Here is a 26,046-nt window from a genome sequence, read left to right on the forward strand (position 1 = left end):
TCACGGGATGTGGGCTACACTGGCTGGGCCAGCATTTATTGCCCAAACCTAATTGCCCTTGAGAAGGTGGTGGTGAGCTGCCTTCTTGAACCGTTGCAGTCCATGTGATGTAGGAACAGCCGCAGTGCTGTGACATGGGGTCACCACAACGCTGGTTGATCAGTCCTTCATATCAACTGTTATTTTTGTATTTGGTGGGTGGTTTTACAACCGGATGCCCTTCCTACCGTGAACCCTCCCCATTTATCCGGGCTGAGACTGGCACTGATACAAGTGGGCTTGCCTGCACTACTGGTGGGTTGTTGCTTAAACCATTACTATGCGCTCCAGTATTAACCTGCAGTTAATGTAGATTCTGTAGTTGGATGAAGTGGCTGCCTAAACGCTTTATACTGCGAGCAACCGGATACCATTTTTAACCAGGACCTAAATGGGAAGTTGACACGCTTTCCCATGAGGTTGAATCAACCGGGAAGCTAGAGGGAAAGATGAAAAAACTCTGGGTTAAGTTCAGAGAATTGCTGTGGCCTCTTGCTGCATCAGGCAGGTGAGGAATTAACTTGCCGGAGCAGTTTTCCACTAAAAATTAGCTTCAAATTAATGTCCCCCCCCCACTTAAAAATAATTGCAAGAGCAATTTTTTCCTCATAAGTTTAAATGGCCGTGTATGCTTTGAAATTTTAGAGACCACCATTTAAGGGGAAATACAGGGCGGAATCGTCCCAGATTTGAACTAAATGTGGTAGCGGACGGGTGAAGTGACATTTTACCTGCCGGTTGCGATGGCGGCTTTTCATGCCGTATCGTCCCAAACCCGCCACATTAATTATGCGTTCCCAAGAAACATGCCGTTTCCATAGTGGGCGGGCTCTCATTCGCCAACCACGCCATCACCTTGCCGCTTCATCATGCTGGGCACCATATTTAAAGTGCGACTGCACACACACCTCTCAGTGCTTCCAGCCTAGGACTGCTGCACAGAAGACATGACCCCAAAAGGCAAAAGGACTGCAGCCCCCAGGTTCAATGATCTATTCCTCAAGCGTCTTTTGGACACCGTGAAGGCCTGTCATGACGCCTTATACCCCAGCTTTGGCTGCAGGATGGACAGCAACATCACCAATCTGGCTTGGGAGGCACTAGCTGTAGTGGTCAGCACCAATGCCCTGCAAAAGAGGACAGCCACCCAGTGCCGCAAGATAAATGATCTTCTCCGTTCCGCCAGGGTAAGTCACTGTTCTCATCACTCTCAACTCACACACTCACAAACCCATCACACATCCACAGAGTACTTACTCACAGCCAGTGCAAGGGACATCACCATTCATTCTTTCACACTCATCATCATTGTCCTCATCCCATCCATGGGACCTCTCACCACCCACATGTGCCAGGCCTGGTAGGTATCCTGCTTACACTCTCTCCATCTCTATTCATGCAGGACAAGCTGGCACACAACAAGAGAGAGAGGTTGCAGACTGGTGGAGGAATGCCCGAAATCAAGGTCCTCACAGACTTTGAAAACAGAGCCATCCAGCTGGCCGGTGAGGATATGGACCGTCCCTGTGCTGATGGTGAGGGCGGCACTGCTCTACCAAGTGAGGATCCAGCAGTGCAACATCCATCAGACAACCATGCTGTGAGTGCTGTGCCCTGTTTCACAGGCCACTGCCATGTGCTAATAATCTCTCCTTGCTTTCACAGGCACATCTGCCAAGTAGTCGGTGGAGTCCATGACCCAGGGTCTCCAAACAAGCCCCGAAGAAACCTCTGAAGTGGAATCTGAAGGCACTCTCCTTGAAGTCCTGTCACAGCGCTCACCCACACCCTCCACCAACGCAGAGGCACACACCTCGGTGGGACCTAGAGTTAGAGTAGCCTCAGGATCACAATCTGGTGAGCACAGCGCCTTTCCACAGGCAGCGGCAGGGACTTCCCAGGTCCCTGGCACTCGGAGGACTGCAGGAGGCCAGAAATCTGCTGATTCAGAGTTAGGTGATGAGCCTTTGGACTCGATCATGTCACAATTGCTGGAGCTGTAAAGGCAAGCTCGGGAACATCAGGAAGGAATGTCTGCTGCACTCCTCAGGTTGCAAGGCACGATGGAGCAGTCCATTCACCTTCAGGTTGGGTGATAGTGCCAGCATGCAAACGCACTGAGGCCAACGCTGGTAGGATGGCAGCCGCCATGGAGACCTTGGTCCAGGATGTCGCTCCTGCACTGCTGTACAAGCTGGACTCCATTGCTGGCGCCATAGCTGGCCTCCAACAGTGTGTACGTGAGAGGGGTGAGGGCAGCCCATTGTCACCCCAGCTACCCCTGCTCCTCAAGGCGTCAGCCAGGGGCCATCGGGCACCCATAGGGAGGAGGATCAGCAGGTGTGCCCCCCGGGGCCATCCATCCAAGTGATCCTGGGAGTGTCCGGCGCACCCGAACCCCTTCCTCCTGTGACCTCAGCAGCTGCAGCTCCACAGGCCGAGGAGGGTGTCACTGCTGCACAGCAGAACCCTGAAAGCAGGCCGGGGCCCTCCAGGTCTTGGCCCTCTAGAGGACGCCCATCAAGGTCATCACAGACAGGGTGTAGCAGTCAGCAGGCTGCCTCCACCTCTGTAGTGGATGTCGGGGGGGGCACCAAGACGTAGCGGCAGGGTTAGGACGGTCAAGAAGATGTAGTTGCACAGCCTGTACATACTGTTCACTATTGCCAATAAACTCCCAAGAATATCTCCCTGCCTATGGCTCCTTGTTCTGATGAGCAATGTTCATGTCACTCAGATGTGCAACCTTTCTGCAAAAGATAAAGGCAGGTGTCTCAGTCCAGGGCCTCTTCCCTGTGCTTTGTGCAGCCTTCAGATCAAAGTGATTGTCTGGCCTCCAACTCCCCAGACATATTAGTGATGCCTGCACCTCAATGGTGCTTGTCATTGCTGCCAGAATGTTGTTGGCAGACGTCACAGAGTTCTGTCATTCTCTCTATATGCTCTCAGCACCTTAAGGCCCCCATCTCTTCAGCATCTGTGACCAGTGATGCTGTGCTCCTGAAGGGGTCAGGTGCTGAAAATGGACAAATGATTAGATGCTTGTAAAGTTTCACAGCTGCATCTCCATGATATGATGCTGAACACAGAGCGCAAGTGAGCTGCCCTCGGCCAGACAGGAGTCAGATATTCACAGAGGCTATGTGAAGGTCTATAGAGTGCCCTCACTGCATGTCGTCATCATCCTCCTGCAATTGAGCGACTATTAGGGCCTCCACTGCATCTCAATGACAGGAGCATTATCACAGACGGTATCTGCGCTGCCACCAGCCAGACTGGAGTCAAACGTTCACAGATGCAATGTGAGGATCTTTGGTGTCTCCTCACTGCATGTTGCCATTATTCTCCACAAATCTAGCAGCTATGAGGGCCTCACCCCCATCATCATCGCCTTCGAGGACCTCCTCAACCTCATCTCCATCAATGTCCTCCTCATCGGAAGAGACCTCCAGCTCTTGCATCTCTCCCTCAGCCAGCTCCTCTCCCCATTGCAGCTCCAGGTTGTAAAGGGTGCAGTAAATGACGACGATGCATGACACCCTCTGTGGACTATATTCCACCAGACCGGTCCAGGCACCGGAACCATATTTTCAGCATCCCGATGGTTTGCTTCACCAAGTTGCGCGAGTTGCAGCATAAGCCTTGTTATACCTTCACTCTGCTGCGGTCTGAGGCCGCCGCACGGGTGTCATCAGCCACAGTCCCTGTGGGTAGCCCTTGTCCCCAAGGAGTCAACCCTGCAGCCTAGTGGATCCTGGAAGATGTCAGGGATCTGTGACCAACTGAAAATGTAGGAGTCGTGGACACTCCCCGGAAACCGTGCGCAGACCCGCAGGATGTGTTTGTGGTGGTCGCACACCAGCTGCAGATGCAGCAAATGGAATCCCTGGCAGTTGACATAGTTGATCACGTGTTGTAACAGAGATCTGAGTACCACGTGAGTGCAGTCGATCACACACTGCACCTGTGGGAAACCCAAGATCTGGACAAATCCAATCGCTCTTGCATCCTGGCTCTCCTGGTCCTGGGTGAAATGCACAAAGTTGTGTGCCCTTGTGAAGATGGCTTCTGTGACCTCATGGATGCATTTGTGGGTGTCCATTCAATTTTCTACTGAAATCATTATTCATTTCTGCTTCCACCACTCTCATAGGCAGCGAGTTCCAGGACATTAATACACTTGCTGCAAAACTAAGTTCTTTCTCAGATCTCCCCTGCATCTTTTGCCCAGAACCTTAAATCTGTGCCCCTTAATCCTTATACCATCAGCTAATGAGAAAAGCTTTACTTTGTCTACTCCTGTTCTAATCTTGTATACCTTGATCAAATTTTGCATCACCAGCAATTGTTGCCCATCCCTAATTGCCCTTGAATTGAGTGGCTTGTTAAGTCATTTCCGTGAACAATTAAGAGTCAGCCACATTACTGTGGATATGGAGGCACATGTAGGCCAGACCAGGTAAAGACAACAGTTTTGCTTCCCTAAGGGACATTAGTGAACCAAATAGATTTTTTTTTCATGACAACCAGGATAGTCCTATGGTCACCATTATTGAGACCAGTTTTTAATTCCACCAATTCAATTGAATTTAAATTCCACCAGCTACCATGGTAGGATTTGAACTCACGTCCCTAAGGGAATTAGCCTGGGTCTCTGGTCCAGTGACATTACCACTCACCACCCATCCCCCCTGAATCTTCATTGTTCCAGGGAGGATAACACCAGCTTCTCCAACCAAATCTGGTAACTAAATTCCTTCATTCCTAGAACCATTCTGGTAAATCTCCTTTGCACTCATTCAAAGATCCTCACATCCTTCCTAAATTCCAACTCTCCACTTATCAACCATTTTCTAACCATCTGCCAACTATTAGGCAGAGAATCACAAGCTGGAATATTAACATGAGGTCTGTGTCCCCAAAGAGGCGAGCCCATTGTCTGCCATAGGTCAGTTGGTAGTATTCTTGTCTCTGATTTGGAAGGTTGTGGGTTTGACTCCCATTCCAGAGACTTGAGCACAAAACATTAGGCTGACAATATATGTAGTACTGAGGTACTATCTTTCAGATGAGACATTAAACTTAGCCCCATCTGTGTTCTCGGGTGGACATGAAAGACCCCAGGGCATTATTTTGAAGAAGAGCAGAGGAATTAACCCCGGTGTCCTGGTCCACATTCACTCCTGAACCAACAACACTCAAAACAGATTATCTGGCCATTGCCACAATGCCATTTCTGCCTCTTTTCCTTCATTACATCAATGACAGCACTTCAAAAGTGCTTCATTGGCTATAAATCACTTTGAGACATCCTGAGGCCATGAAAGCTGCTATATAAATGCAAGTCTTTTTTTTCTTTTAAATATACCTTGGGATTTTACAGGATAAGCTATGTCCTGATCCCTTTAAACAACGGAGGAATGTCTGTTTAATGTCTTTTTTCATATTGCATAAATACATCTAGTGACTAAGAGATTAGCAACAGAAACAATTACACATATGAGGATTCATGAAGAAGAGATATAAGCATGTAGATTTAATCTGCTTACACTGATCAAAGCTGGAAGTTCAAGTCCAACTAAACTTTTATGTGTTGTACCTTTCATATTCTTAATAACATTTTGCCAAAGTGATGATAACATGTGAACACATTCTGTTTATTTTTAATAAATATGTAGCATGTAACTGTTAGGCCATTACGTCTCTTTACTCTGCATGACACTTGAAATGATCCTGGACCAGACCCCAAGTTTTTGGTATGATCCAGTAAGGGACCAATAACTTTTATTTAAAGTAAACAAAGTTTGAGATTCAAGATGCTTGCTAAGAGAATAAAGCCCCAAGATTCCACAAGTTTTGAACAAACAAAAATAAACGTTACAAGGTCAGAAAGATAAAACGATTTACAATATCTATCTTATACTCTAACATTTGGGGTTAATATGAGGTATCTCTGAATTAACAAGCAAACTGTGGTCAAGCACACCACACTGCACAATAAATGGCAGATGCAACCAAGACGGATTCCATGGATTTCTCAACAACCCACCCAGACGTCAGTAAACACTGTGAGTCAATCAATCTTGTTGAAACTCTGACTCTCTCACAATGAATTCCAGTCTTCAAGTTCAATGATCTTGCCTTGAAATTCTCTCTAAAACGCGATCCGCCTCAACTATCGCCCACCTCGCAGGGTTTTAATCCCATTTCTCGAGATTCCATTGCCCTGGATTCCCAAGTCTGCATTCCAGCACCAACTCACAAGCACTACGTCAGATCTGTGGCCGCACCAAGCTGAACACTGCAAAAGTTTACCCTCGCCCCAGTGGCCCACAGCATGGAGTCACCAACCTTCTGCTGCCTCCTTCAATCACCAGGGCTTCTCCTGAGACCTCTTTAATCGCCATGGCTTCTGCTGAGCTCTCTATGATCACCAGATGATCTCTTGAGCCCTAACCACTTAAAGTCTGCCAACCACAGCCCTTTTTCTACTTGGATCCTCTTTCTCTGCTCCTCTTTCTTCTTAACCAGGACCTCATCTTGTCCCCCCTCCCTGTCCCCTGTCTGGGACTTCCTTTGGGACCTCCCCCTGACCCCTCTCCTTGTCCCCTCTCTGAGACTGTCTCAACTATGATGCTGCGTTCCTGACCACCATTCTCCTTTTTGCATAGGCACACTAGGCCTGTGTCCTTCACCCAAAGAAGTCCAAATGCTGTACTGCGCATGCACTGCCAGCTCTTGGTCCAACTCCTGCGGCCTGTTGGGACCTGGAGTTCCCGGCCCCTGCTCGCTGATGAGGTAAGTCCAGATGGTGTAACACACTATCATTGTTTTTCTCATGGCTCGTACCGTACTATCTCATCTTTTCTGAGACTCTTAAAATTATTATCTGTAGCCAGTTCATTTCTTGACTATTTGGCTTGGTGCCTAGAACATACACTGTCTGTCCTTGTAGGTGATGAGTTCATTAATATCACAAGTTCTAATCTTGTACTGGATATGACCACTTAGAAGAGTAGTTTGTTGAGAAATGTTTAAGTGAGTTATTAGACTCGACAAGTTAAAACTTATGCTCCCTTATATGCGCATTTTATGTTCAATATAAAATTAAAGTCTAAATGTTGACTTAATTTCTTGGTAGATAGCATAAAATATTTCAGAGCTATAAAGATATAGGAATAAATTACTCCTTTAGTTTAGCTTCAGCATCTGTCTTGTACAAATCTTCTTTCTTTCTGTCTTTTTCAGATATTCTGAATGATGCTCTTTTTGATGAGGACCATGATGAAGTAGTTATTGTGAAAGATATCGACATGTTTTCTCTTTGTGAGCATCATTTAGTTCCATTTTTTGGCAAGGTTAGTATATGATATAAAGCATGTGTGTAAAGTAGTTCATAGAACCATGTTATTTAACAGCACAGAGGGAAGGCATTTGACCCATGGCCCCAGTTTGGCTCTCTACTTATCACATTTACTTGCCTTTCCCTGTATCCTTTCTCTTATTCAAATATTTGTGCTGTTTCCTAATAAAAAAACTATTTTACATTCTGATTCCACCACTGTTTCTGGTGAAGCATTCGTTCAATGTCCTAATAATCTTCTGCATGATTAAAGAAATCTTCTAACCGTCCCTAAATTTATATCTGCAGGTTATTGACCCAACTAGTAGAAGTAGTTTTTACTTTTTTACCTTTACAAAACTCTTCATAACTTTGAACAGATCTATTAATTCCCTCCTGCTTGAATGAAGAGTTCCAATTTGGATGTTGTTTCCTTATAACCAAATCTTCTCATCCCTGATACATCTCAGTGAACCTCTACTCTATGACACCTCCTCCCCGGGCTTGCTTCCTTCCTAAAGTATGGTGTCCAAAACTAGCAACACGATTCTAATTTCAGCCTGCTCCATAGAAAAAAATGACAAAATAGAAACCATTGTGTGCTGCTGCAGGACAAAAATCTATAAACACTATAAACATAACTGATTATGTGAGCTCAGGCAGAATTTTAACTAGACAGGTGGTTGGGTGTTGGTGCGTGTGGAGCGTTAAAATATCAAAAAATGCTGCCATGCCCAGCAGGAAACCGTGGACATCTGCATTTAGCTGGAGCATCTTTGTGAATATGTGGGAAACCACAGTAGGACAGGCAGGTCTGCAATTAACATTTGCTAAAAGCCAATTGACTGCACCTTTAACCATAGATTCTGCCTTTAACTGGCAGCACACAGGGTTTCCTGGGCTTCCTGGAACTCACCAGGTTTAACAAGGCAAGGGGATAGTGGAGATTGCTGAGGAACTGACAGACTGGGAAGCCTTTCAATACAGAGATATGACAGCTAATTCTTACCTACGTGAAAGGAGTTGGTTCACAAGATGTGTTCAAAGCATGTGCTTTCTCTGCTTTGGAGATCATTCCCAAGACTTTGGAGGTCATTTGTGCTACGTTGGAGCTTTATGGGAGCAGCTAATACAGATCTACATTGGACCTCTGATGAGGAATTAGAGGAGCTGCACCAAGAGCAGCACCAGTCTTCATCTCAGCCACCAGCCGTTCCACAAGGCAGAGTATGAACACAAAGCTTCAGCTCGCAGGAAGCCTTCTCCAAGTATCTGGACATGTTACTTCTTCAAAAAATTCCAATCAGTTGGTTAAAAATGATTTCCCTCTCACAAAACCATGTTGACTCTGCCAGATCACCTTGAAGTTTTCCAAGTGCCCTGGTATAATGTCTATAATAATAGCTTCGAACATTTTCCATATGACAGATGTTAATCTAAGTGGTCTGTCATTTCCTGCTTTCTGTCTCTCTCCCTTTTTGAATAAGGGAGTTACATTTGCTATTTTCCAATCTAATGGGACCTTCCCCGAATCTAGGGCATTTTGAAAAACCTAGTATGAAGCAATCAGGACCCGGGAACTTGTTGACCTGCAGCTCCAACAATTTGCTCAGTATCGCTTCCTGGGTGATTGTAATTTTCTTGAGTTCCTCCCTCCCATTTCCTTTTTTTAAATTCATTTGTGGGATGTGGGCTTCGCTGGCTGGGCCAGCATTTATTGCCCGTCTCTATTTGCCCTTGAGAAGGTGGTGGTGAGCTGCCTTCTTGAATTGCTATAGTCCGTGTGTGTAGGAACATCCACAGTGCTGTTAGGAAGGGAGTTCCAGGATTTTGACCCAGAGACAGTGATGGAACGGTGATGTATTTCCAAGTCAGGATGGCGAGTGACTTGGAGGGGTACTTGCAGGTGGTGGTATTCCCATCTATCTGCTGTCCTTGTCCTTCTAGATGGTAATATGTGGATTCCCAACTCACTGCCAGCCTCACAATGCTGTGAGTGGATCTGAATGTTAAAATTCACACCCCCATTCTGGTTCAAGTGTTTTCATTCTCATTGTTGAGAATCCTTCTATTCAGAATTTCATTATACATTGTACATTCACCATTTTATCTGAATGTTTTAAAATATGTTCCAGACGTACTCTTAACCATCAAATTGTGTCTGTTTCCATGATACATAGGCACCAGAGAAAATTCTGGCAAAGAATATGATTAATGCAAAGAAGGAAGTTCAGCAATTCAGCTGTGCTCTGAAAAACTCCTGTGCTATTAGGTCCAGTAGTGGACATCAACCTTTATTATGTTCTCAGTTGTTTACTGGTTGGATCTGATGAAAGGTCAATGATCTGAAAAGTTAACACTACCTTCCTCTCTCCGTCTTCCTCTGTAAGTCTGTGGCCTGACCTGTTAAGTATTTTGAGTATTTTCTGTTTTTATTTCAGACTTCCACCATCGGCAATATTTTGCATTTTGTATATCAGCTATGTTATTTAAAACACAGCAGGCAGAGTCTTGTACCGTCAACTGGAAAGCTGGCAATAACCCTGCTTTACCCCTTTCCAGGAAGGCCTGCTGATATTACGTGTCAAGCAGGCACTTGATAGGCCACCAGTGGACCTTTCCCTAGGATTAGGGTACCAGAGACAGAAGTCCTCTGTGACTAATCAGAGGCCGGCAGTTCTCCTGAACAGCATCGGGGAGGACCCAGGCCACAGATGAGTGATAGCGGGTGGGCTTTACTGGGTAGGAGCCAGAGGGGAGGGAGTGTAGGGGAGTTGGTGACAAGGACAGGGATGGCACTCAGCGGGCCCCCTCTTCCCGATGCTGGGTCCCTCGATCAGCCACCGAGTGCATTTCTTGCCCACTTAAGAGCCTCAATTGGCGGCAGGGCAGGAAGGCTGCCCATGGCACTTCCCACCGCAGACTTAATCGGGGTGGAGGCAGACAGGTAGTGGGGTCCTCACCCGCCACCCTCCCTGATTAAATACCCCTCTCCTGCCACCAAACAGAAGGAGAGCACAAGATTTCACCCAATATTTGAACACCTTACAATATATATTAGGGGGAGGGGAATTGATGGTGTAGTTGTAATATCACCAGACCAGTAATGCAGAGGCCCAGGCTAATGCTCTGGGGATGTGGGTTCAAATCCCACCATGGCAGCTGGTGGAATTTAAATTTAAATAATAAAAACCTGAAACTGAATGCTAGTCAAGTAGACTATCATTGATTGTTATGAAAACCCATCTGGTTCACTAACGCCCTTTAGGGAAGGAAATCTACCATCCTTACCTGGCCTGGCCTACATGTAACACCAGACCCACAGCAAAGTGGTTGACTCTTAACTGCCTTCTGAAATGGCCTAGTAAGCCACTTATTTCAAGAGCACTTGGGGATGGGGCAGCAAATGTTGGCCTTGCCAGCAATGTCCACGTCCCATGAGAAAAGAATAAATAAAAAATATTTAGATCTCAATAGGTGCAGAAGTGAAGAATATGAAGGGCAGAAAATGGCTGACACTTTTGTGAGCATCTGCCAATCGCTCCACTAAAATTATAATTCATGACCTGCAGCATACATCGGTTGCTATAGCAACACCAGTACCTTTACTACAAGTGGCTGACCATTCAAAGCAGCTATTCAACAGCTATTCCAGCATTGTTATGTTTTGCATTCAGCAGGGGTTTCTTCATATGTCATCCTCCCCACAAATCCAACATTAAAGCTTTTACAGGCCTAATTCTATCCCACGTCAGAAATGTATTTTAGGTCAGCTGAGGACACAGTAACTTGGAGCTTTGTTTTATTCTTAACATATTTATTTCTCACTTGCAGGTACACATAGGTTACCTACCGAATAAAAAGGTAGTTGGACTGAGCAAACTAGCAAGGTGGGTAAAGTGTCAAACCTTTTTTTTTACATTTGATGAGAAGTTTAGGTACTTTATAACAAGTATAAAATTAGTTAAGTTCAAGAACAGGAAATAAACGTAAGGTGATGCACATTGCACAATGAAAGGGTGCTCTTTTAATGTAAAATGTGTTGGGATGGTGTTAGATACAGAACAAGTCTGTTAAAGAAGCCTTGGTAGTCTTCCATATGTTAACAGCCAAGTCTTTGGCTGGGATTTTCATCATGGGCGGGGCAGAAAATTTGGCAACCTAGCAAAACGTCCATTGACTTTCAGCAAGAATTTCTGGTCCCACCCACTATATACAACTATACAGTAAAGGGTACAGGTATAGAACTATCGCCATCCTAGGTCTTATCAGATCTCTGGCTAACAACAAACTGACCCTAGGTCTAGGTCATGTGCCTTCTTACATCACTGTGGTGGGCAGTATTGTACTCAGTCCCACATTAACCTGTATGTACCAGACCCTTCTACTACACCTCCCCCATGTCTTTATCCCATGGCTTTTTACATTAGTTCACTTCAAGTCTCGCATTGTTATAAGTCTTATGCATTCACTTTATAGTTACAACCTTAATGCTGTTCCAACATTATTGCTATTAAATTAACATTAGCAACATTCTCACTACCCCATCTCCCACCTTCAACTCCTTGAAGTTAGAGGTTCAGGTGATCTGGAGGCTTTATAACCCTTCCACATCTCGCTTGCCATTCTGTTGGGAGAGTGGCATTCTCTTTTGTTTCTGCTTCTTGTTGTTGGCTTGGAGGTTGGATTGGCATTTGGGTATGCTTTCATTCTTTTCTTCCATTGCTTTACGTTGAACCATGCCTGGATGGTCTGGCTGTTACATGGATGCATGGTTGCTGTTACTCTTGATCGTTTCTTGTGGGGTGGACGAAGATGGTATTCATCTCCTTGGCGGTGCTTTTCCTCTTTATTTTCCATGTAGGCCGTCTGGAAGCCCTCTGAAGCTGTGGAAGAGTTTTTCTGTGGCGAGAAGAAGGTTGAGTGGCGCGCTCACTTCTGCGTTTTGTTGTCGATGGTGAGAGACTGGTACCAGGTTCCAGCATCCTTTGTGGTTTTGGCAGGTTGGCTGGAAGTTGCAGTGCATGCACAGTAGTTTCTGTGTTGACCAGCTGTACCATTATTGTAATTGGACGTAGAGGCTTCTTAGACTTGATCCTTCTCTGCTACCACTTCCACCGGAAGTGCCATGATAATCTTGTGGGCGGTTGGTTAGTCTGACCATTGGGGACTTTCCTGGACTTGGAATGATAATGGACAAACCTGCTCTGCAAAGAGAGAAGAGAGATTGAAGGTGAAATCCCGAGTCTGAATGCTCTTTAGTGTTCAGTGTACTCAGGACCGTGCTGTTCTGGCTGCCTAATGACAGCGGTAGTCTTGACATCCTCCGGCGTCTGGAGGATATCCAGGGTGAAACAGGTATCCCTGCTCAGGAGAGAGAAAGGCTGGTTACGGATGATGTACATCAGCTCAAAAACCTGTTTGCTGCCATAACTCAGTGGTTCCAGGATTATGCCGATGACCGGGGGTCGCACTCCCCCAGCTCTGTAAAATGGAGTGTCCATTTTCAAAGGCAGAGGTCTTTGAACTGTGATTCCTTGTTTGACAGGACTGTCATGCTGGAACCTGAGTCCAATTTAAAATTTGTTAGATGACCATTTACCAGGATGTCAGTGTTCCAAAATGAAGAACCGCACTCTTTGATCTCACTCAAGCGCGTCTTCTGGGTTTTCAGTCTGGATCTTGTAGATTACCTTTGGGATGTCTGTGTGGGGCTGGGGTTTTGACTTGCACAGTTTACCGGAGCGACCCTGTCGTTTTCAGTGGAAGCATTGGGTGTGCTCACAGGACACTGATCTCTCCTGTGAGGGCGCTTCGCACCACAGTGCTAGCAAGGTCGCTCTGCTGGACGGTTCAGGAATGGATTTCCCTGACTTGGATTGTCATTGCATCTTTGTGACCTGATGAGCTGGACTGGGGGTTGGCTTCTGCCCCATGTTGTATTTTCTCCCCTTAGGATGGTCCTGTGTTGTTCACATAGCTCAAACAGCCTTAACTAGCTGGATTGCCTTGTCTAGGGTAAGATCATCTTTAGCTTGTAGGAGATCAGAGAGTAGATGGTCTGCAACACCCACCATGATTCTATTGTGGATAAGCTCAGACTTTAAATCTCCATATTCACATCCCTCTGTCATTCTATAGTGATCATTTATGAAGGAATTGCCAGCTTCTCCAGGCAGTTGGACTCTCTTATTACGTTTAGCACTTTCCAATATTTTGTTGGATCTCAAGTTGTAATAAATTTTAAAATCTCTTCAAATTTGGCAGATGACTTATCAATATCTTGTAATGCAATTATGTCATCTACAATTGACCCAATTGAGTAAAGAAGTGTGTTTACGTGTTCTGCTTCGGATTTTTTATTTAGACCTGAAAATTCACTGGAGGGCCCAGGAGGGAAATGGGTTGGGGTAGGGGGGACCAGAGCAGGGAAGCCTGCGACTAACATGATTGGCTTGAGGGAAATGAATGGGTTTGAAGGGTCAGTTGTTTTTCTTATTCCATCTTTTCTTTTCTCATTATTTAAAGACAAAAACCCAGAACGTCAGAGGTGCCGTGCAATAGAGCTGCTGTAACCACACTATGATTCTAATATCATCTTCTACTTTGCTGGAAGCTGCTGCATGATTGAGAAAGGAACAGAAACCTGTATGCTCACCACTTATGCACAATCATACATTCTGAAAAGGGTAGTCCCAATGGTACTCTCAGCTGCAATATGTACCTAACTCTGTTGCTTTGCTATAGGATGGAACTGTGTACCCCACACTGCAAGTAGATATCCCTGGCCTCTGATCTCTTTCTCTGATCAGGAATTTCTGCCCACAGTGCATGGCACAGATCCACTCCTGGAGCAAAGCAGTTGTGTTGGGCTTGTGTTGTGATTGGCAATGAGAAAAGCATTGAAGAGAGAGAGAAAATGCTGATCCATGAATTATTTGCCAGGAGGGGAGGGGACCATGAAGCCAGAAGAGAAATTTAGTCTGTGAATTGGAGGGTTTAGTTAGAAAGGCATTGTGAATGGGGAAGGGGAAAAGTACAGCTGTGAAAGGGAGAGGCATGCTTCTAAAAAGAGGGGTGAATGACTGTTCTTGCAGATACTGGGGTCTTGGTAAATTGATTGATTATTGAATGGGAATAAACCCATATGTCACTTGGATATTAACTATATTAGATTGGTAATCTATTAAGTGTTTCTGGAAGTGGTCAAAATGCGTCATTTTTAATGTAAAAGCTTAATATTTCCCAAGAAAAGTGAATTTAGACTGTCTCTGTGAAGGAGCAGACTTCTGTGCAGGAAGAAGAGGGCCTCTGGGAGAGTGGCCTCTCTGGGAAAAGTGAGCGAATGACTGCTCATTTAGCTTTTGAGGAGGCGATGCCTTCTGCATCCCTCTAGAAATGTACCTGCCAGCGGGTGTAGGGGAGCAGGCAGGGATTGCAAGCATTTGATTCAAAATTTGTTTCCTACATCCATGCTTGGAATGAGTGCTGTTCCTACAATACCCTTCTTCGTGAAATTGTAGTGGAATCTGCACACCTAACTTTCGGCACATATTTTATGAAGCAAGTTGCTATTCTTATGCAAACTTGCTTTGTAGGCTTTGGTCCCTGCTGAAGCCAATTGGGCTACTGATCCTCATCTTGCTTCTGCCTTTTTAACTGCTCTTGATGCTGCAGCAGAGTTTACACTGCAGAACCATTAGTATTTTGCACCAGCGCTGGCTTCCCCTTGGTGGCAGGAACCCAGTTGGGGGCACGCCATATATGTCAATTGCAGGCTTGTCCAAACTTTTCACTCAGCGAGGTGGGCACATTTCCATTTTAGTCTCACTCAAGGGGCCAATGTGCAAACTTCAGAAGGATAAGGTTTGGCACAACTTTAAAAGTGAATTTCAAAATAAAGTTGTGGCATGAACAAAAGAAGCAACTTGCTGAGCAAAAATAAAGCAATTTCAAAGCAATAAATTGATAATTAAAAAAGGTCACCATTAGAGTTGTGAGAGGGACAGAGTCTGTTTGTCTGGCTCACTCCCAATCCCTTGATGCTCACTCACTCACCCTCCGTGTTAGTAGGTGTGATTAATGTTGGTGTGTGGGGGTGAGGGTGAGTGGGAATCCTGCCATTGCTAGTGAGCTAGACACACACACACTTTGCACACTCATTCTCTCCCCCAAACACACACTCTCTCTCCCCCCTCCCCACACACACCCACACAAACTCGCCCCTCCCCCCACAAACACGCACACACTCTCTCTCTCTCCCCCCTCCCTACACACACTTCCACACAAACACTTGGACACACCCACACACACACACTCTCAGACACTCCCACCCCACACACACACACACTCACACACAGCCGCGCAGTCCCACTCTTTCCCGAAGCACACACTCATTCTCTCCCCTACACACTCATTCTCTCCCCTACACACACACCCTGGGCAGTGAGCCTTTTCAGCCACACCACATACCTCGACCACTCCCGGCCCGCGTCATCACATCCAGCCTCTTCCAGCCCAGCTGAGTCTCTCCCTCCCTCTTCCAGCCCTGAGCAAGTTCTCCTCCGCCCACCTGGCGCGGCCCGGAGCGAGTCTCTCCCTTTCTCTCTCCCTGTCCCCAATATTTCTGTATTGGCGTTCACGCGCTGCCACCAGTTTGCTGTTCCTCCGACCACAGACTGCTTCCCTCCCACATTTGCTGCTCATGAGCCTATCATCAGCAAATGCGAGAGAGGAACAGCGTGTGACTGGAGGAGCAGTTTCTTTAAGAATCTCCCACTGCACTTACTGCATTTTGGAAGCTACCTCCGCGGGCCACATGGGGAGGATTTGCGGGCCACATCCGGCCCACGGGCCAGACATTGGAAAAGCCTGTAATCTTTTTGGTTGCTTTATTTTTCTTTCTGCTCATGCACCTTCCTAAACATTAAAGGTCTGGCCAGAGAGCCTTAGCCCAGCACTTCACTGAGGCCTGTCCAATTTCTAGAAGGCATGTGAGAATAGTCATGAGTTATTGCTCCCTCTGATATTCCTTTCATCCCTGTAGGGACGGGGCTTGGTTTCTGCTTACTATCTGTGCACAATGAAATAGCTGGGATCTGGCCTCCCTCCTACCACCCTGGTACTATCAGTTGGTGGTCTAATAAGTTGTATCTTCACGTCATAAAACAAAGTAATTCTAACTGATATATAACAGTCAGTCTATTTTCTAAACTACAAGCAAGCTACAGACTTGGTCAGTACATGTTATCCAGTGCAACACAAATCACAAGCCAAATTTTTGCCCAGTGAACAAACTTATTAGGGTCAAAAAAATTCAGGAATGTAGAACTAAAAGTAGAATATTGAGCTGAACCAGTACAGTACTTTATATAGATCAGAGTTTTAATTATAAACTTGTACAGGCTTATTGTCAAGTGTTGACACAGAGGTCAACCTGCTGGGTTTGGAAAGGTCAGCTTTATTAAGTTTGCCTAGTGACTGGCTGGTCCAGATTCCTGGCGGTAAGAGTTTATTGTAAGCACCAAGCAGGAAATAGCACATGGCGAAAGATCTTGAAGGCTGAAGCTGCACCTGAAGGAATTTCCTTAACTTTCTTCTTGTATACCAATCTGGAGATGACTGACTAAGAATGCAGAGCAGCACTTTTTGAAAGGTTGCTTTGGAGGTGCTGTTGCAGGAGGTTCAACAAGGGAGAGTTGCTCTGTCTGGGAGTTGGGACACCCTTTCCTTTGGAGTTCCATTCGCTCCCCTTGGTATAAAGTGGTGGGTGGATGGTGACTGTGCTGCGTTCAATAGCAAGAGAATGTGAGGACAGTTGAAGAAAAGTTTTAACTGACTAATAAAATCTGTCATAGAAAGAAGGTCAGTATTTTTACAATACCAAGGAGTTGGGCAGATTATGCAGGTCACACAGAGTTTGTTCTCACCCTGTTAAACATGACTGAGTACTCATAAAACAGCTCTTTCCATGCATTCCATGCTTCACTCACATACACCCAGACTTAGCAGGGCACACTTTTGGCAGAATCGTACCAGGTTTTAACTAATTGCGGTAGCCGGCCAGTAAAACGACATTTTACCCGCCAGCTGCAATGGTGACTTTTCACACCATATCGACCCAACCTCACCGCATTAATTATGCATTCCCGCTGTTTCGATGGCAGACGGGCTCTCATTGGTCTGCCACACCATCACCTCGCTGCTTCATTACGCCGGGCGCCATATTTAAAGCCCAGCTGCACTCGTACCTCTCAGTGCTTCCAGTCCATGACTGCTGCACAGAAGACATGGTCCCCAAAGGAAAGAAGACAGCAGCCCCCAGGTTTATTGACGCGTCTCTCTCGAGCGCCTTTGGAATGCCGTGGAGGCCCGCCATAATGTCCTCTACCCGCTCTGGCCGCAGGATGGGCTGCTGCATCACCAATCCAGCATGGGAGGCGGTAACAGCGGTGGTCAGGCCAATGCTCTTCTGAAGAGGATAGCAACCCTGTGTTGCTATTGGATGAATGGTCTCATCCGTTCCACCAGGTTAACTCACTCTTCTCATCACTCCCAACTCTCACACTCAAACCCATCACACATCCACAGGAATCTCACATCTCAAGGGACAACACCACTAATTCCCACATGCACCCTCACATCTCCATCAGGCTCATATCCTCTGGAGCTCACGTCCTCATCCCATCCATATCTCCCCTCACCACACAAACACTCCATGCAGCGCCATGTGTCTTACTCACACTCTCTCCATCTGTTTCAATGCAGGAGAAGCCTGCTCACATCAGCAGGGAGAGGTCTCAAACCATGGATGGAGTGGTCCATACTAGGCCCCTCACTCACCTTGAGGAGCGTGCCATCGTGCTGACAGATGAAGACGTGGACCCTCCCTGCGGCGGCAGTGAGGTCAGTGGCAAACACCATCTGAAGATCCTGCAAAACATCATCCCTCCCTCAACACAACTGTGAGAGCTCTCTCTCCTGCTTTTGACTCTGCTGCCATGCACTCATTATCTCTACTTAGGTTCACAGGGAGCTCTGTCAAGTGACCAACACCCTTAGCCAGCCAATCCCTTAGCTCTATCCAGGTCTTCACCTCCAGCCAAGAGGACACCTCCTCCATTGCAGAGCTGGAAATAAGCAGCCTGGAAGACCTGTCACAGCGCTTACCCACACCCTCCACCAGCACAGAGACACATCTCGGTGGGACCTAGATCTAGAGCAGGCTTGGGTTCGCAATCTGGTGGTCACCGCTTGGACACATGTCCACAGCAGGAGGAGGCAGGTTCAGTCGCGCTCCCTGCCATTTTGAGGACTGCTGGGGAAGAGGTATCTGTGAGGTCAGAGTCAGATGACGAGCCTCTGGATTTGGCCTTCCGACTTATCGTGGAGAGTCAGCAGAAGGCGGGGGAACATCACGCAGAGCTGTTGGAAGCCCTCAACAGAGTGGCCTGCAAGTTGGAGGAGTGCGTCCACTTGCCCTCTGATGAAGCGGTGCCCACATGTGCGCACATGGAGGTCTCCATGGGAAGGATGGTGGATGCTATGGAAACCCTGATCCAGCAGAATGCGGAGATGTGTACAGACATGCACTCCATCGCCACAGCCATGGGTGAGTTCCTGCAGGGGCAGCACGAGATGGAAACGGGGCACCTCGTCATCCCTCCAGGAGTCGGCCAGGGCCCTCGGGCACCTGAAGGGAGGGGGAGCTGCAGCTGGACAGCCCTAAGTCATCCAATCAAGAATCTCAGAGGCTGCCCACTCCCTCCGAGTCCCCTTTCCCTGTGATCCCCTCAACCTCATCCTCTGTCACCGCAGTGGGAGCACCGGCGCACAAGTGATTCTGTGTGTGTGGCAGGGTCTTTCGGAGCTTCAAGCAAGCATTCTCCACACACGCAGATCCTTCACATATCTCACTCATCTCAATGTCCTGAGCATTTTCAATGTTGTCTGCTGGGGTTCACTTTCAGTTGTCCATCTGAGCTGACCTGCATCTCCGCCCATCCATTGATCACACTCCCATGCAGCACCTGATCTTGCCCACTACGACTCTTGTTTCACTTTCAATTTAGACAGCATGGTTTTGATTCGATTTTTCATGCGCTACCCCATCCTTTCCCCTCCCCCAGTCACCCATTTCCTTTCTCCCATCACATTTGACCCCCCCTGGCATTACCTTTCACCTCCCCTCCATGACCTACCAACCACAACCCTTTTCCTTCAGGGATGCCCTGGTGAATGTGCTCATTCCTTCCCAAAAATCCTACCCCCATCCACATTAACCTCATAGACCTCCTCCTCCCATCTCTGCTTCCGAGTTCCCACCAAGCACCCTCGCTGTCCCTTCTACCGCTACCGTCGCGCCCTCACCCTCCTATTCTATTGCCTCACTCTGCCCTTGGTCATTCTCACCATTCCCTCATACCATGCCCACCCTTAGTTCACTCCCAAGGAGGCAGTTATGGACCCATCAGACCCCTCCCTTGCACATTCACCTGGACATACCCCACTCTGGACCCCTCACCCCTCCAGACCCCTCCCTCCCAAAGTCCCTTCCCCACTCCCCGGACCCCTTCCACCCCAAACCCCTTCCCCCCCTCCAGACTTCTTACCCCCACCGGAACCCCTTCCCCATGGCATCCCTTCTTCCCCCTTGTTTCCCCCCCACCCCGCTTAGGCCCTCTCCCTTCCTGGCTCCTTCCCCCACCCTTACTTCTTCCTCCACCCCTACTCCCTCCCCTCTCCACATTCCTTCCTCCCCCTGGAATCCATCCCCTCTCTGCACTCCTACTCCCTCCGAACTCCTTCCCTTACACCTACCTCCCCAATTGCCATCTTCTCCCCTCGTTACCCCCTCTTCCCCCATACTCCCTTCCCCCTCCCAAACGCCCCCCCGACACCTTCATTCCTCCCTCCCAGCCTCACCTCCACCCGACACCTCTTCATCTCCCAGTCGATCCTAGACCTCCCTCTCCCACCCCCTCGACTATCACCCGTTGTGAGCATCAACGGTCACCTTCCAACTTCTGTGAGCTGCTTTGCAGCAGAGCCATGTCCATGAGAATCCACCCAGCATGCCATGGATGTTCCTCCAGTGTGACATTGCTCTTCGGCCCCAGTGTCTTCTGTCCTTGGACGTCGATATGAGCCAGGCCCTGGCAGTAAGCCCCAACTTCTGCACGTCCCACTTGTCAAGGTGTGTTCTGCACCGGCGTGATTTTCCGCTGATGTGGGTGGACGATCCAGTGGGGGTGGGGGGGTGGGGATGAGCCTGGTAAGCTGGCTTTATCATGATATGCAGATATATTACAATGAGGTTCCCGACATGCGATGGTGAGGAACACAGCCTGCCATTGGTGGGCTGAGCGAACGACCACAAACTGGTTTCACGACGTTGGGAAACCAATTTTTTGCCTTCTCACCATATTGTCCACTCACGCCACCGAACACGCCCGATGCTAGCGCGCACGGACGATTCCGCCCATTGCTGCCAACTCAAACTGGAATTGTCACATTACAATTTTGAAAAGTGAACACACGAAACCCACTACCTGTACGAAGGTTATTCATTCGTCACACATAACCAGCTGGATGCTTGGATTTCATGCTTGGTGTGCTCTTCAAATTTCCAACATCTCATTACTTCCTTGCTTGCAGCTCAGTGTATGCAGCGCTGGGTAAAAAGGAAAACAAATAAAGGAGAACCCCATCATTTTAAACCTTAAGGAGAAACGCTGGACAAACAAGGTCATTAGAACATAGTGAGTGAGGGCTGGAGGTCCCCCTGAAACTTCAGGCCAGAACCATCTTTTTGCTATTGATCTTCATTACTTAAACACCTAGGTCCTGTTCTTTACTGGAATGGGTTTTTGAGTGGAGGGGAAGGAGTTTTGTGCCACGAGAGAGGAATTTACGGATGGCAGAGTTTCCTGCCCTGTCACCCGAAGGGTTGGTGGTGAGCGCATCCCCACCAATTACAGCAGCCCTACAGCCATTTAACGCTCTGAGGATTGGCCAGCTCTGTAGTCCCAGCGGCGCCAGTGGCAGCAGTGGCAAGGACTGGGACTACAATAGTCCCTAGTTAAGGGCCTCATCCCACCACCAGTATTCAACCAGTGGTGGACAGTGGAGTCGCCACATGGGAAACCGGAAGCAGCCTTGTGTGGGGAAGGGGGCCCTTGTTCAAAGGCACTCAGTACCTGATGAAGGGATCTGGCATTGGGAAAGGAGGGCATGTCTGCTGAAAGCCACCCTTGCCTCCAACCTCCCCATCCCCCACCCTCCTGTGACCCCCACCCCGCAACCCCCATCGCTCACTCACCTATGGCCTCAGATCTCTCGTTGGTCCTGGGCCTCAGATGGGTGCAATGGTGGCACTGCCTCCAATGGAGAGCTGCCAGCCTCTGGCTGTGAGCTCCCGACGGGCAGGATTACCGCCCCCAGGGTCCTTAATCCCAGGGAAGGCCCATGGTGGCCGCTTAAGTGCCTGATAGGCAATTAATTCTCTTGACCTTCCGCAATGGATGTGACGCAGGGCTCTCTCCAGTCAGCAGTCGAGACCTCCGTCACCTGGATTATGCTCCACCCATTCTGTCGCTAAGGGGAAAATACTGGCTAAAAGATACCAACCATACGCTTGAATCATTTGTAATTAGTTAAATTTGGTAATAGTTTATTTTAGCTGCCTCCAAAGTGTTTTCTTATCAGGGTGCATCAAGAATGGCAGATTTAGAAATTGGCATTAGGTAAAAATAGTTGCTTAAAGTGCATTGGGCCACTGACCTGTGCCATGTATAAAGAGGACTAATATTACTTTGCAAGCTATGACAATTGTGAAGATCTTGTGTGTGAGAGCCTGCCAGTAGGTTTCTTACTGCCAGATATTTCCATGCTCCGCAAGAGCATCCTACAGCAGGAAACCCTTTATTACTGTTACTTTTTAATATAACTATTGTTACATCTGGAAAGCCACCTGTAAGTGTCATGAAGTTCTTAGTGCCCCCCTGCACATTGAGCTGAAATCCATTTGGCTCCTAATAGTCAATGAATGCAATAGGTCGGAGTGTCAGAGTGGGAGAGGTAACTTGGGTTTATGTGAGGCAAGGAGACCTGTATGTTGGGATGAGATTTTGCTTAAGGCTGCACCTGATACCACAGAGGCCAGATGCCAAGAGTGCAGTGCTGCATGCAACGTGTGCAGGTGAATCTTGCCTAGTGAGAGCTTTGCAGGCTTCCCTGGCATGCAGGTCAATGGGCACAAGTAACAGTGGCACCTCTGGATGACATGCTCTGCCCACTAATCGTCATCTTCCTCCTCCTGCTCCTCTGAGGATAATGAGCGGCCAGCACCATCCTGTGGCACCTGTTCGATTCTGCTCTGTAATGCCAGGTTGTTGGGAGCTGAACTCATCACCACTGTGCCTGATACCCTTGAAGCGCCTCATTGGAAGATGCCCCCAGAGGGTTCAAAGTACCAGAACAGCATTTTAAGCAAAGCAATGGCCTATTCAGTGGTTGCCTTGGTCATCAAGTGCTGACGGTTGTATCTCTCATGGGCCTCTGTGATGGGATTTTGTCACAATGTCATCAGTCATATCTTCCGCAGGTAGTGTAGCTTTGAAAACTCATTCCAAAAATGGGGGTTGACATGTACATTGAATATAAAATGTGTCAGGGCAGAAGCAACAAGGAATGTAAATACTTGGACTCATCTCCATTAGAAGGCACTGAAAAACTGTATACCTCTTACATGGGAAGATGGAAAAGCTGAACTCTAATTTTTATGGGGAGGAGGAATATTTTCAATATTTTATTTGATAAATCCAGTTTGTTCTGGTGTCTTGCAATGGACATTTGTGCCAATAGAAAAGAAAATAAATCCCTTTCCACCCATCTAACTGCGCCCAGTAAGAAAATGAGAAATGTACCAAACACATATTAAATTCTATTGCAAACATTTGATCTTTTTCCATCCTCTCTATTATAATGCACCAATAGAAAACAGCATAGGGGACCATCGATCTGTATTTGACTAATTGATGCACATGTAACTCCATAAAAACTCATGGTCCTGCTTTCAAATCAACTGAAATCATGCATGTTCAGTTAACATAAATATTATTCATTTATAAACTTGACTTAAAGACTCCTTTTAGACATACACTGAGAGCCAACTTCAGTCTCCTTTAAGGCGCTTTTATTGTCCACCAGCGTCCTTGCCTCGAGTTTCAGTGAATAACAAGGTCCCCACAAAACTGCTGCAGGTTCTGGCTATCCCCAGAGCCAACGTGATCAAATGTAAACATGCCACCCATGGAGCTTTGTCCACTGGATAGTTTTACAGTTCATAGAAAACAGCCTTTGTCTGCACTAGAATGCTGCTTTGGGCTGCATTAGAGAGCGTAAGTTGGAGTTTGGTGAGACAGGGCCTTTTAAGGGTTAATTTTTATCTAAAGCCTAGTCTGTATTTAATTTAGCGATGAACTAAAAGTTGCTCTTTGGGTTGGGAGCAGGTGAGTTTTAGTCCAGCTTTAAAACAGGGGTCATATAGGCTCTGCTTGCAGCTGCAGCTAGTTAACTAGATAACTGGTTTAAACAGGTTTTCAGAAGCTAGATTCAGACAGCATAGAAGCAGGCCATCTTACAGTGCTGCTTTTGTCTGCACTGGAGTGCTGTTTTGGGCTACATAAGAGTGCTTAAGTTGGAGTTTGGTGAGAGAGGGAGTTCGGTGAAGAGGAAGGAGGTAATCTTTCCTCAGTATGAAGAGCGGCAGCCCTTGGTAAGTAGGACCTGGTGAGTATCTCTTCTGTCCTTAATAGTCTCTAAACTAAAGGAAGTAAAAGCAAAGGGAGTAATTTAAGGGTAAACCATGAAGGGCAGCTCGGCTGAGTGGAATGCTCCTCCTATGCGATGTGGGAAGTCAGGGACTTCCAGTGTCCAGGGCAACCATGTGTGCAGGAAGTGCCTCCAGCTGCAGCTACTCAAAATCTGCTCTTTGGAGCTGGAGCAGTGGCTAGAGTCACTGTGGTGCATCCGCAAGGATGAGATCTCGTGCATAGCACGTTCAGTGAGGTGGTCACACCCAGGTAAAGAGTCCACAGGTAGAAAGGGAATGGATGACCACCAGACAGAGTAAAAGCACTAGGCAGGTAGTGCAGGAGCCCTCTGGGTCCATCTCCCTCTCTAACAAATTTTCCATTTTGGATGTTGCTGGGGGAGATGGTTTCTCAGGGGAATGCAACAAGAGCCAAGTCCGTGGCACCATGGATGGCTCCTCTTCACAGCGGAGGGAGAAATAGAGTAGGAGATCAATAGTAATAGGGGATTCTGTTGTAAGGGGAAGAGATAGACCTTTCTGCGGCTGTAGACGAGACACCAAGGTGGTATGTTGTCTCCCTGGTGCTAGGATCAAGAATGTCACTGAGTGGCTGCAGGACATTCTGAAGGGGGAGGGTGAACAGCCAGAGGTAATGGTCCATATTGTTACCAACAACATAGGGAAAAAGAGGGATGAGGTCCTGAAAGCAGAATGTAGGGAGCTAGGAAATAAATAAAAAATCAGCACTTCAAATGTAGTAATCTCAGTATTACTCCCAGTGCCATGAGCTAGCGAGATCTGGGTTAGGAGAATAGACTAGATGAATGAATGGCTGGAGAGATGTCGTAGGAGGGAGGGATTTAGATTCCTGAGGCATTGGGACCGATTCTAGGGAAGATGGAACCTGTACAAGCTGGACAGTTTGCAGCCCAGCAGGACCAGGACTAATGTCCTCGCAGGAGTACTCATTAGTATTGTGGGGGAGGGTTTGAGTTAGAGTGGCAGGGGAATGGGAACCTGAACAGGGAGACACAAGAGAGCAAAACAAAGATAAGAATGAAAGACAGAAAAGTAGAAAGCAAAAGCGGAAGGCAGAAGAAAGAAGCGTTGACAGCAAATAGGGCTATAGTACAAAAAAAGATTTGTAAAAATGTTAAAAAGGCAAGTCTAAACGCATTGTATCTGAATGCACAGAGCATTCACAATAAGGTAGATGAATTAACAGTGCAAATAGATGTAAACAGGTACAATATGATTGCGATTATGGAGACATGGCTGCAGGGTGACCAAGGCTGGGAACTGAATATCCAAGGGTACTCTATATTTAGGAAGGACAGGCAAAAAGGAAAAGGAGGTGCGGTAGGGTTAAGGATGAAATGAGTGCAATAGTGAGAGAGGATATTGGCTCAGAAAATCTAGATGTAGAATCAGTCTGGGTGGAGCTAAGAAGCAACAAGGGTGGAAAACATTAGATGGAGTTGTCTATAGGCCCCCAAACAGTAGTGGTAAGCTGGGGACGGCATTAAATAGGAAATTAGAGATGCATGTAACAAGGGTGCATAAGTCATCATGGGTGACTTTAATATAATATTATTATAATATAATATTATATTATAAAATTTAATTTTAGATTGGACAAACCAAATTAGCAATAATATTGTGGCGGACTAATTCCTGGAGTGTGTATGAGAATTTTTTTAGACCAGTACTTGACGAGCCAACTAGGGAACAAGCTATCCTAGATTTGGTTTTGTGCAATGAGAAGGGGTTAATTAGTTATCTTATTGTGCAAGGTCCTTTGGGGAACAGTGACCATAACATGATAGAATCCTTCATTAGGATGGAAAGT

The 26,046-nt window shown here is 47.0% G+C and overlaps 1 protein-coding gene across 1 annotated transcript in view; it reads left to right on the forward strand.

The window, feature by feature from the left end:
- The window catches only part of gch2 (GTP cyclohydrolase 2), an 80,256-nt gene that overhangs the window by 15,032 nt on the left and 39,178 nt on the right, over positions 1 to 26,046 (forward strand). Inside the window, exons 2-3 of the mRNA XM_078557170.1 lie at positions 7,288 to 7,397; positions 11,216 to 11,271. Of these exons, the coding sequence (XP_078413296.1) occupies positions 7,288 to 7,397; positions 11,216 to 11,271 (166 nt within the window). The remainder of the gene's footprint in view (positions 1 to 7,287; positions 7,398 to 11,215; positions 11,272 to 26,046) is intronic.

The sequence above is a fragment of the Cetorhinus maximus genome, chromosome 14, assembly GCF_964194155.1.
Source record: "Cetorhinus maximus chromosome 14, sCetMax3.hap1.1, whole genome shotgun sequence".
Lineage (NCBI taxonomy): Eukaryota > Metazoa > Chordata > Chondrichthyes > Lamniformes > Cetorhinidae > Cetorhinus > Cetorhinus maximus.